General features: G+C 43.7%; 1 protein-coding gene and 2 long non-coding RNA genes across 3 annotated transcripts; all 3 read left to right on the top strand.

Annotated features, from left to right (window-relative positions):
- Positions 1-951: 951 nt before the first annotated feature.
- On the top strand, positions 952-1,936 carry LOC110678524. Its single transcript, XR_002501686.1, has 4 exons — positions 952-1,302; positions 1,362-1,425; positions 1,482-1,629; positions 1,694-1,936. It is a non-coding gene; the product is annotated as an uncharacterized LOC110678524 (long non-coding RNA).
- Positions 1,937-4,308: 2,372 nt separating this feature from the next.
- On the top strand, positions 4,309-4,728 carry LOC110674259. The gene has a single exon (XM_021838526.1). The coding sequence runs from the start codon at positions 4,309-4,311 to the stop codon at positions 4,726-4,728; it is 420 nt and encodes a 139-aa protein (XP_021694218.1).
- Positions 4,729-7,727: 2,999 nt separating this feature from the next.
- LOC110678505 lies at positions 7,728-10,022 on the top strand. Its single transcript, XR_002501677.1, has 4 exons — positions 7,728-9,178; positions 9,238-9,301; positions 9,358-9,505; positions 9,570-10,022. It is a non-coding gene; the product is annotated as an uncharacterized LOC110678505 (long non-coding RNA).
- The last annotated feature ends 2,045 nt before the right edge of the window (positions 10,023-12,067 follow it).

Below are 12,067 nucleotides of genomic sequence, written 5' to 3'. Positions count from 1 at the left end.
CTATATTATCTGTATTTATGTATCTGCATCTGGATTCTATCGGGAGTACCTTTAGGGCTTTCATCGGAGTTCTTCTGGAGATTTCATCAGGAGTTCCTCCAGGGATTCCATCAAGAGTTCCTTCTGAGATTTCACCCGGATTTTTTCAAGAGATTAAATCAAATGTTCCTCGAGGAATTCCATCAATGTTTCTTCTAGAAATATTATGAGGAGTTCCTCAAGGGATTCTATCAAGAGTTCTATCTGGAAACTTATCAGGAATTCTACCAGGGATTTTATCAGGAGTTCCTAAAGGGATTCCATCAGAAGTCCCTCCAATGATTAGGAGTTCCTTCAAGAATATCTATAGATAGGAGTTCTTCCAAGGATTCCATCAGGAGTTAATTCAAGGATTCCATCAGGAGTTCCTATAGGGATACTATCAGGAATACCTTTAGGGCTTCCATCAGATTTCTTCTGGGGACTGCATCAGGAGTTCCTCCAGAGTTCTTTCAGAGATTGCACCTGAATTTCCTCCAGAGATTATATCAGGAATTCCTTGAGGAATTCCATCAGGACTCCTTCTAGGAATGTCATAAATAATTCTTCTAGATTCTTACATGAGTTTCATCAGAAATTTCACCAGGGATTCTATCAGGAGTTCCTTCAGCGATTGCAACTGGAACTTCTCCAGGGATTCCATCAGGAATATATCTAGCAATTCCATTAGAAGTTTCTCCAGCAATTCCATCAGCAGTTCCTTCAGAGACTCCACCTTGAATTCTTCCAGAGATTCTATCAGTGGTTCCTCTAGGGATTCCATCACTAGTTAATCTACGATTTTCATCAGAAATTCCTCCATCAGGAGCTTCTTCAACAATATATTTAAGATTTCCTCCAAGATATTCCTCCAGGGTTTCTTCTGAGATTTCACCCGGAATTCCTCAAGAGATTCTATCCGGAGTTCTGTTACCAATTATCGAAATTATGCCGACAAAATGTAAATTGTTTTCTTGGAGTGCATACAAGCCATCAATAAACGCAGATTACTACACATCACATCATCTACATTCTCTCGCATACTACAAGCAAATCGATCAAAACTGCTTCGATCTCCAATACCCGCACAGTCGCAATACACGGAGCCAGATAATATTGAGCCGACTGGTGGACCTGAAACAAAAGCATGCTCCAGAGTGCTCTGTATAGTCGATGCAAATGGTTGCCTGCCTAGTGCGAGTTAAGTGCATGTTAAATCCAAAAGTGCATCAAACAAAGCATGTCCTTACTGATGGTGCAAATTAGGATCACGAATAACTGAAGGTAAAATGCAGTGCACAACCTCACCTTATCCATCCTAACCGAACTATTGTTTTGTGTAGGTGAATGCACCATGTGCTGACCACGTGCCAGTGGTCAATGATCAATACCATCTCGCACAAACAGGTAATGCGAAAGCTTTTAAAACTACATGCTTTAAAACACTCTTGCGTGCTCATTAGGAACCACATAGGCCAGATTACGAGTTCTAGACATCATTCGGCCCAAACGAAACGGAACGCCGCACAAAATAGTGTCTGCTGGCAAACCCCGTGAAGCTTGAACAAGCTGAGCCATTTCCCAACATAAGGGCGACAAGGCCTTCAACAGGTAAATTCCGGCAAACATGCTACAGATCAACGGTGCCTAACCATGCGTCGTGGCCCTTCAACAGAAGGCCTTTTATTTGCAGCCCACCAATATATTGGCTCTACCACGGCAGCTACCATCCATTCCTTGCCGTCCAGGCCGGCCTCATCACAGGAACGACCACCAACTGCATATCGTCGACCGCTGGAGCAGCGAACGACGAGTGCACGTGCACACAGCCCTTTCAAGAGCCGAGTACAGACTGTAGCGTTGCATGGGAACCCGAAGGCTGAGAGTGGTGCATTACGCTGGAAACTCTCTCACACGACACAGGACCATGCGACACCGTTCGGTGTGACTCCAGGAGCCGTGCGACATTTTATGGCTTTGCGTGAGAGCGAGAGAGTGTTGCGGGTAGCAGTGTTGTGAGGCTAGTTGCATAGCTGGTGCAGGGAGGGATCAACGACCGCCACAACATCGCCGATGCAGCGAATGCAGCAAGAGGCCCCCACCGGTTCGTGATAGGCTTAAGACGAATGCCAGAAAAGTATGTAGAATAGATATAAGTTAATCATGAGCGGTCAGTTTCATTAAGTAACAACTTCATCCCTTGTCATTTATAGTTAGAATTGAGTTGATCATTGCTTTTCCCATTGCCTTGGCCAATCGGCTGCTCGCACGTCTCAAACAATTTGAGTGGCTAGCCGGAATAGCAAAACTTTGAGCATACAGGTGTGTTACCACCCGATTGACCATTTTTTCCCTCAGTGGTCATTTAGTTTAGAGATTTAGCATTTTTGCGTTGCGCTCCATTAGACAGAATCCTACACCTAATAGGAAAACTGTCACATTGGCGCCCAGACTAAAAAACCCACGTTCGCGTTCGGTTGTCTTCGCGTACGCGTCTGTCAAGTGAGTGATCAGCGATTGGGACAGTGTAGTGAGCTGTGCAGGTGCAAGTGCATCACAATGGACTGGAATCATCTTACACCGGAGGAGATAGACTTCGAGCTTCTTTTACGCAACACGACGGGAATTCGAGGAAAGGATCTGGACTGGAAAATCTCAAGATTGCAGCAGCTTATCGACCGAGAGAGAAATGGGACGCCGGCACCTAGTTATTCATCTCACGTGGCATCAGACATGGACAGCATATACCACTGCCAAACAACACTTTCTCCAATCTTTCTCGCCTTGAACACAGCCTTCAAGCAAGGAAACAAAATCCAGGTGGCATCATTGAGGTCAAGATTACTGCATTACAAGTTTAGGCTTTCGCTCATATCGGACTCCATGATCTTGGAAAATGCAAAAAAATCTGCAGCAAAAGTTTGCAACGCTCTTCAACAAATCGAGGAATTCCTGCAGGAGAATACCACAGGCGCTCACGATGGAAATGGAGATCCTGAAGACCTTCCTAGTGACCCGGAAACACTGAAGCGGTTGAAAATTGCTCAGCTCCAATCAAGCATCGACGAAGCAGGGAAGCAGCAAAAACTATTAGAACGAGAACTTCAACAAGAACTACAAAATGAGAACATTCAGCAAGGCTCTTCAAATCAGGATAAAAGGATTCTCGATACACATCAACAACAACAATTCCTCGATCAAAAACAACAACAGCAGCAGTTCATACCGCAGCAATCTCTTCAGGATCCTCCCGAACTCCGTCAACCTCCAAACCATCAAGAGCAACGTCTACAGCATGAACAACAGCAAGGATTTCAGCAAGAGCAGAGCCTTCATCTGCTTTTGAATCAGATGCAATTGCAGCAGCAACAGTTGGAGCAGCAACTTCAGCAGGAGCAACACAGACGACAGCAATTAGAATGGCAGTTACAACATCAGCAGCAACAGCAAAGCTTGGCTGCGGTGCAACAGCAAGCGAACCCCGCCCCAAACTACACCTATGGATCCATATCTGGATACTGGGGTCCTCAGATACAGCGAGAATCCGGGATGGCTCAAGATTCCCGCAGAAACATTCCAACACCACCAGCTGGCGTCTTATATAGGCCTAATACACCGAGATCCCTTCAACAACCTATTTCCAATCGGTTTCAGCAACCAGTTCACAAATGGCCATTCGAATACGCTGGAGAAAACAACATCGTGAAGTTAGGAGAATTTTTGAATCAAGTGAATACCTATGCCGTCACGGAAGGTATGGATGACCAATCACTACTTCGCTCAATCAAGCATCTTCTGAAAGGCCGTGCTCTTCAGTGGTACACACGCTCGTACCTCGATCTAACGACATGGGAGATCTTCAAAGCGGAGATCAAACAGGAGTTCTTGCCTCCAAACTATTCAGAGATAGTCAAACAAGATTTGTATTTACGATTCCAGGGACCGAATGAGCCGTTCACAAATTTTTATAGAGATTTGGTGGCGGCATTCGAAATCGTAGAACCGGCAATTTCAGAAGCTGAGAAACTGTTTATTCTGAAATCACATTTGAATTCGGATTTTTCGCCGATCGCTGCAGCCTCGCGATCCACCTGTGTCAGAGATCTCGTCACAGTATGCAAGGATTTTGAGGTGTCACGGTCCTACTCTATTCGAGGACGTGCTCCAGCAACTGCACGAGCGTTAGCGTCTCGCCCTGAACAGACCATATCCCAGCGGCCGGTCTTAAATAGAATGGAGAGTGTTAATCGGCCCCTGCAAAATAGACAATTTGGAGCCGCGCAAGTCAATATGATGGAACTGAATCAAGATGTAGAGGAAGAACCGGATTCAGCAAATATCATGGAACGAGAAGCCTTCCAGCTAGATTTAGCTTTCCGAAACGAAGCAGCGAGAAACTCGGTGGAAGAAGTGAGCGCTCTGCGAGCGACCAACTGGAGAGGGCGATCGTCTGAAAATGTACCTCAAGCATCGGCTGGAGAAATCAGCAGCAGAGATTTAGCAACAGCAATCATCTGTTGGCAATGCGAGAGTCCTGGTCATACCTACTTAAGATGCCCTAACCCGAAACGTTTTCTTTTCTGCTACAGCTGCGGAAAGAAGGGTTGCACTACGCGTAACTGCGATGCCTGTATCTTACGTTGGCGACAATTAGAAGCCCACAATGCCTCTCAGGTTCCGGGAAACCGGAATTGGGAGAACCCGCAGTAAAGGGGGTGGGATCTCCCGAAAAGGTTGACGTTCCCTTACTCAACAACATTCCCGCTTTCAAGAAAGCGGAATCCATAATCATAAATGCAGACAACAAAGATAACCGTCCTTATGCCTCAATATCAATTCTAGGACGAAAGCTGCGTGGACTACTTGACAGTGGCGCAACATGCAGTCTCATAGGAGGTTCCCTATCCAAAATTGCTGACGAACTTGGCCTGAGTAAATTTCCTGTTATAGGAGAAATAAAAACAGCTGACAATTCTCCGCATACAGTCTCATTCTATTCACATGTGCCGATCGCTTACAATAACAAGAACGTAACATTGCCCATGCTTTTCATCGAATCAATGCCGCCCATATTGATTTTGGGCATGGATTTCTGGGATAAATTCGGGGTAAAACCTGTTATCTGTGGAATCACGGAGAACATGACATCGGAATGCTCAGTCATTGGGACACTGACGACAAGACAACAACAAGATCTCCAGCAAGCAATTCGAACATTTCCAACATCAGGAAATCAGGGTCGATTAGGTAGGACCAACATATATTGCCACAAAATAGATACTGGGAAGGCATCTCCTTTTAAGCAAAAATATTATCCAATGTCCAAATTCGTATTAGATGACCTAAATAAAGAAGTGGACAGAATGCTATCACTAGGGGTAATAGAAGAAGCAGTTTGCTGTCCCTGGAATAACGCAACGGTAGCTGTGAAGAAAAAAGATGGCTCTATGCGGCTGTGCCTGGATGCCCGGAAATTGAATTCTGTTCTGGTTCAGGAAGCGTATCCTATTCCCCAAATAGCATCCATCGTGAACAATCTGAGTGGATCCAAATATCTTTCGTCAATTGATTTAGAATCAGCGTTTTGGCAGATACCACTTGAAGAGGAATCAAAACAGAAAACTGCTTTCACTATTCCCCAGCGTGGGCACTACCAGTTCACAGTGGTGCCCTTCGGTCTCTCAACAGCTAGTCAAGCACTTTCACGGGTCATGAATCATTTATTCATAGATCTCGAACCAAAAGTTTTTGTCTACTTAGACGACCTCGTGCTGGCCACCAATTCTTTTGAAGAACATCTAGAGCTGCTACATGAAATCGCACGCAGGTTGAAAGCTGCTGGTTTGACCATAAATGCGGAAAAATCAGCATTCTGTCGGAAAAGCTTGAAATACCTGGGGTACGTCCTTGATGAAACTGGCTGGCATGTGGATGAAGAAAAGGTAGAGGCAATCAGCAAATTTCCTACGCCAACCAGTAAAAAGGAAATTCAACGTTTCATCGGCATGTGCGGTTGGTACCGGAGATTCATTAAGGACTTCTCGAAAACGGCTGCTCCACTTACAGAATTGACCAAGGCAAAGATCAAATTCAAGTGGACAGATGATTGCGAGAAAGCTTTTCAAACTCTCAAATCCCACCTAACATCGGCTCCAATACTCGCACCACCGGATTACAGCAAGCCTTTTGCAATTGCTTGCGATGCATCTGATGTCGCCATAGGAGGAGTACTTACGCAGGAAACTGAAGGCCAAGAAAAGGTGATATGCTACTTCTCGCAAAAATTATCATCCTCCGAGAGAAAATACTCGGTGACGCAACGTGAGTGTCTTGCCGTAATTCGTTCCATCGAAAAGTTTCGCGGATACATCGAAGGTACGCATTTTACAGTCTACTGCGACCATTCAAGTCTCACTTACCTTATGACGATGAAGAACCCTACTTCGCTTTTAGCTAGATGGATTTTACGAATGAATGCGTACTCTTTCGATATTAAATACCGTAAAGGCAGTTCCAACATAGTGCCAGATTGCCTTAGTCGAGTAGAAATCGTGAATGCAGTCTCTACATCAGCCGACCCATGGTTTGACAAATTAGTCAAAGAAGTTCAAACCAATAAAGACAAATTCCCTGACTTTAGGATCATAGGTGAACATCTGTACAAAAACTGCATCATTAAGGACGAGGTGGGAAGCAAAGCTCATCGCTGGAAAAAAGTCGTTCCAACTAATCAACGTCTTGACTTAATACACCGATTTCATGATGTTCCAACGGCAGCTCATCTGGGAGGCGATCGCACAGTCAAACGTATCCAGCGAGATTATTATTGGCCCCAAATGGCCAACGATATATGGAAATATGTACAATCTTGCGAAGTTTGCAAAGCTAGTAAAGCACCCAACACAACTCTAACTCCTAATCTAGGCAACCCAAAACCTGCACAATTACCATGGGAGCTGATTTCAATTGACTGGATTGGACCACTTACCAGATCCACGAAAGGAAATACTGTGCTTTTGGTGATAGTGGACTGGATAACAAAATTCGTGATAACCGAACCGTTTCGCACGGCCAATGCTCAAAAAATGACCACGTTCCTGGAACAATACGTCTTTCTCAGGTTTTCAACTCCGAGGATCATTGTTTCTGACTCTGGTTCACAATTCCTATCACAGGTATTCCAGAGCCTGCTCAAACGCTACAATGTAATCCACATGAGAACGGCCTTCTATACACCTATGTGCAATGCCGCCGAAAGAACCAACCGGACATTGATTACTTGTGTAAGAGCCCTGCTTGAGGAAGACCAAAGGGACTGGGATGTGCACATTCAGCAAGTAGTTTGTGCGATAAACACAGCCAAGCACGAGACCCTCGGATGCAGTCCCTATTTTTGCAACTTTGGTAGGGACCACATATTATACACCGACCAATACCCGTTAGCAAAACTTAATTCATCAGACGATCCAACTGCCACACAGAAAGCACGAATCCGGCGTATACAGAACATTCAACACTTCGTGCTAACGAAAATCAAGACCGCCCATGACACAAGCAAACAAAGGTACGATTTACGAGCACGAAACAGAAGCTTCGAGGTTGGAGAGATAGTATGGAGAAGATCCTTCGAATTGTCAAATGCAGCTGAACATCGGACGAAAAAACTTGGTGCAAAATTCATCCCCTGTATAGTACGTCAAGTTCATGGATGCAACAATTACCTGTTGGAAGACATCAGAACCACAAAAACGGGTGTTTACCATTCGAAGGACATCAAATCTGACTAATCGTCAAAGGAACCAGCTATGAAAATGACTCTCCATAGTCTGACCAAGAGCGACCACGCCAACGAACTCGTTTGCTGACTGATTTGAAGGCCCTACAACATTACAGAAACCTCGTCGTCAGCAAGCAACAAAACCATAACCGCCCAAAACGTTCAGCTATGTCCACAGCACTTCCCTGTCAACAAGGAGCAACATCTGCCAGGAAAACATCGATACCGGATAGCTACCAGTCTACGACATTATCCGGAGAGATTAATTACCACTGCCCGACTACGAGTATTTCGCCACCAGAAAATGATTGCTACTGACGAGAAGGCGAAACGTCTCAGCAGGCATCCTTGGCACAGCAAGTAGTCTTGAGCACCTCGGCCACACGGCATTCAGACTGAAGTTGCAGGACGAAAGCCTACACTCCAATGCACGCTTTCGATCCCATATCAACAATAGTAATCGCTTACTCCGGAAAAAAAAAAAAAAAGATCACTCACTAAAGTCTGGAATAATATGAAATTAACGCTTATTGCTTACTCAAACTTCTCATGACTCAGATATATATCCTATGCTGTTTAGTAATGAAATATAATGCAGCTCACACAATAATCCCAATATAATTTGAAATGTATTTTCTTGGCAAAATTTCTGGCGCCCAACAACTAAATCGTAACTCAGGTGTTGGCGACGCAATTGGCCCTAATCATAGTGTAGAACTAGAAGTAGCATTAGAGATATTCCGCAGCGCAGCTGCAGCGGTGAAGACATTAGTTTCTTGAATTGATCTGGCACGAAACGTGTAACCAAGAACAAGCATACCGTTAGCTAATAAGATCTGTAGTGAAGTACCGTAGAAATATAAGAACTAGACGCAATACTCGATGTACAACTAAGAGATGATCTGTTCGAGATTGTTAGATAGCATAAAAATCAATTAGCCTCACCAAGACCTGATCATCAGCAGATAGACGAAATTTTTGCGAATGCAGCATTCGCAAAAATTTCGTAACCCTTTGTATGATGTTGTGTTACCAATTATCGAAATTATGCCGACAAAATGTAAATTGTTTTCTTGGAGTGCATACAAGCCATCAATAAACGCAGATTACTACACATCACATCATCTACATTCTCTCGCATACTACAAGCAAATCGATCAAAACTGCTTCGATCTCCAATACCCGCACAGTCGCAATACACGGAGCCAGATAATATTGAGCCGACTGGTGGACCTGAAACAAAAGCATGCTCCAGAGTGCTCTGTATAGTCGATGCAAATGGTTGCCTGCCTAGTGCGAGTTAAGTGCATGTTAAATCCAAAAGTGCATCAAACAAAGCATGTCCTTACTGATGGTGCAAATTAGGATCACGAATAACTGAAGGTAAAATGCAGTGCACAACCTCACCTTATCCATCCTAACCGAACTATTGTTTTGTGTAGGTGAATGCACCATGTGCTGACCACGTGCCAGTGGTCAATGATCAATACCATCTCGCACAAACAGGTAATGCGAAAGCTTTTAAAACTACATGCTTTAAAACACTCTTGCGTGCTCATTAGGAACCACATAGGCCAGATTACGAGTTCTAGACATCATTCGGCCCAAACGAAACGGAACGCCGCACAAAATAGTGTCTGCTGGCAAACCCCGTGAAGCTTGAACAAGCTGAGCCATTTCCCAACATAAGGGCGACAAGGCCTTCAACAGGTAAATTCCGGCAAACATGCTACAGATCAACGGTGCCTAACCATGCGTCGTGGCCCTTCAACAGAAGGCCTTTTATTTGCAGCCCACCAATATATTGGCTCTACCACGGCAGCTACCATCCATTCCTTGCCGTCCAGGCCGGCCTCATCACAGGAACGACCACCAACTGCATATCGTCGACCGCTGGAGCAGCGAACGACGAGTGCACGTGCACACAGCCCTTTCAAGAGCCGAGTACAGACTGTAGCGTTGCATGGGAACCCGAAGGCTGAGAGTGGTGCATTACGCTGGAAACTCTCTCACACGACACAGGACCATGCGACACCGTTCGGTGTGACTCCAGGAGCCGTGCGACATTTTATGGCTTTGCGTGAGAGCGAGAGAGTGTTGCGGGTAGCAGTGTTGTGAGGCTAGTTGCATAGCTGGTGCAGGGAGGGATCAACGACCGCCACAACATCGCCGATGCAGCGAATGCAGCAAGGGGCCCCCACCGGTTCGTGATAGGCTTAAGACGAATGCCAGAAAAGTATGTAGAATAGATATAAGTTAATCATGAGCGGTCAGTTTCATTAAGTAACAACTTCATCCCTTGTCATTTATAGTTAGAATTGAGTTGATCATTGCTTTTCCCATTGCCTTGGCCAATCGGCTGCTCGCACGTCTCAAACAATTTGAGTGGCTAGCCGGAATAGCAAAACTTTGAGCATACAGGTGTGTTACCACCCGATTGACCATTTTTTCCCTCAGTGGTCATTTAGTTTAGAGATTTAGCATTTTTGCGTTGCGCTCCATTAGACAGAATCCTACACCTAATAGGAAAACTGTCACAGTTCCTTCAAGAAACTTATCAGGAATTCCTCCAGATATTTCATGCGGAGTTCATCTAGAGATTTCATCGGGACCCCTTGATTCTATCAGGAGTTCCTCTTACAATTGGGCTTATTCTACGAGTGGCGTGAGGTGACAATTGTCGGTGTCGTATAGCGAGGTGACAATTGTCGACTCGAGTGAAGTGACTCTCCATTTGATTTGCACGGCGAGTCACTTCACTCGAGTCGAGAATTGTCACCTCGCTATACGACACCGACAATTGTCACCTCACGCCAGTCGTAGAATAAACCCGAATATCTTTATATTCTCCCAGTGGCGATTCCCTAACCTCTAATCTAACTGTCCCGCGAATATAAATTCTTGAATTTCAGTAACAAATTTGCATGCAATGAGCAGAGATTTGTTAGAAAGGACGATTTCAATAATTTACTCTTTGACTGCTTTTTGATTTATATTCTAAATTTGTCGAAGTAGTCATTTTTAGAATCATAGAACAGGTAGAACATGAGGTTACGATTCGCAACTGATTCCTCCAAGGATTCCATCAAGAGTTCCTCTAGGGAATCTATCAGGAATTCCAATACGGATTCTATTAGGAGTACCTTTAGGGCTACCATTAGAGTTCTTCTGAGGATTTCATCACGAGTTCCTCCAGGAATTCCATCAAGAGTTCCTTCAGAGATTCCAGCTAGCATTTCTTCCGAGATTCTATTAGGAGTTCTTCCAGAGTTTATATCAAGAGTTCACCTACGAATTCCATCAGGACCTTCTAGGGCATAGTTTCCCAAACTGTGGGTCGCGACCACCTGGGGGGTCGTGAGCCAGTCTATGGTGGGTCGCGAAAAAAATCCAATATATGAATTGAATTCCAGAGTTTTTTATGTTTCCTAAAATTTTGGCCACTTGTTGCAACTTATTTATCATATTATTACTAAAACAGTTTCTTCCGGTGATCAGGCATTGAGTCAGTTGTAACTATCAATACTATTCTACAGCTAAGAACATTCGAATAATTACTAAAGAAAAGGTTGTCAGAAATAGAACCACAAACAGTTTTATTCTTTAGTTGTTCTTTCTTAATACATACATACTTATTCTACAATCGAACTTCCATGAGTTAAAGGAATTATCCACCTATGGAAATATCGAGAAATGGAACATTTTTTTTTTAGGGCTGTTTGAGAGGAACTTCATAGTACTAATGATATTTTTGGATTTCCAGTATGATTCACGGTGTCAAAATCTCAAATATTATTGAGCCTTCATGCTACTCAGATATTTCTACGAACAAGTTTAACATTTGGGCTAAGATTTTGTGTTTGGAAGAATAATAAATATTCTGTCGGAGAAAATTTCCTTCACATGCGACAGTTTTAGCTGCAAAATTAGCTTTTCTTGAAATAGGTAGTAAAATAAGCCTTAAATTTGATAATATCTAATATTCTTAGACAGAATATATTCAAACTTTCAGGCTTCAGGTCATAAAAACATGTGAGGTACATGCAAATTCGATTAAAAAAATATTGATCCAGTGTGGTTCAGTGACTCAATATTGAACAATGGAAGATCGACTGTTGCGACTATTAGTTTTGCGGTTTTTATTGAATTTTGATAGGCGTCTAGATTTTCAAACAATTCTTAGTGTTGTTATATGAATTTTTTATGTTAATATTTTGAAGTTGTAACAATCAGTTGTGCATTATAAAAAGAAAAGATTTTTTTCAGTGTAGT

This window comes from Aedes aegypti, chromosome 1 (genome assembly GCF_002204515.2).
Source record: "Aedes aegypti strain LVP_AGWG chromosome 1, AaegL5.0 Primary Assembly, whole genome shotgun sequence".
NCBI lineage: Eukaryota > Metazoa > Arthropoda > Insecta > Diptera > Culicidae > Aedes > Aedes aegypti.
Note: the sequence above shows the minus strand (reverse complement) of the source record. Positions and strands in the feature narration are given on the sequence as shown.

What these genes read in the sequence shown, in the direction of transcription:
- LOC110674259 (XM_021838526.1), top strand. Translation starts at nt 4,309, where the DNA reads ATGATGGAACTGAATCAAGATGTAGAGGAAGAACCGGATTCAGCAAAT.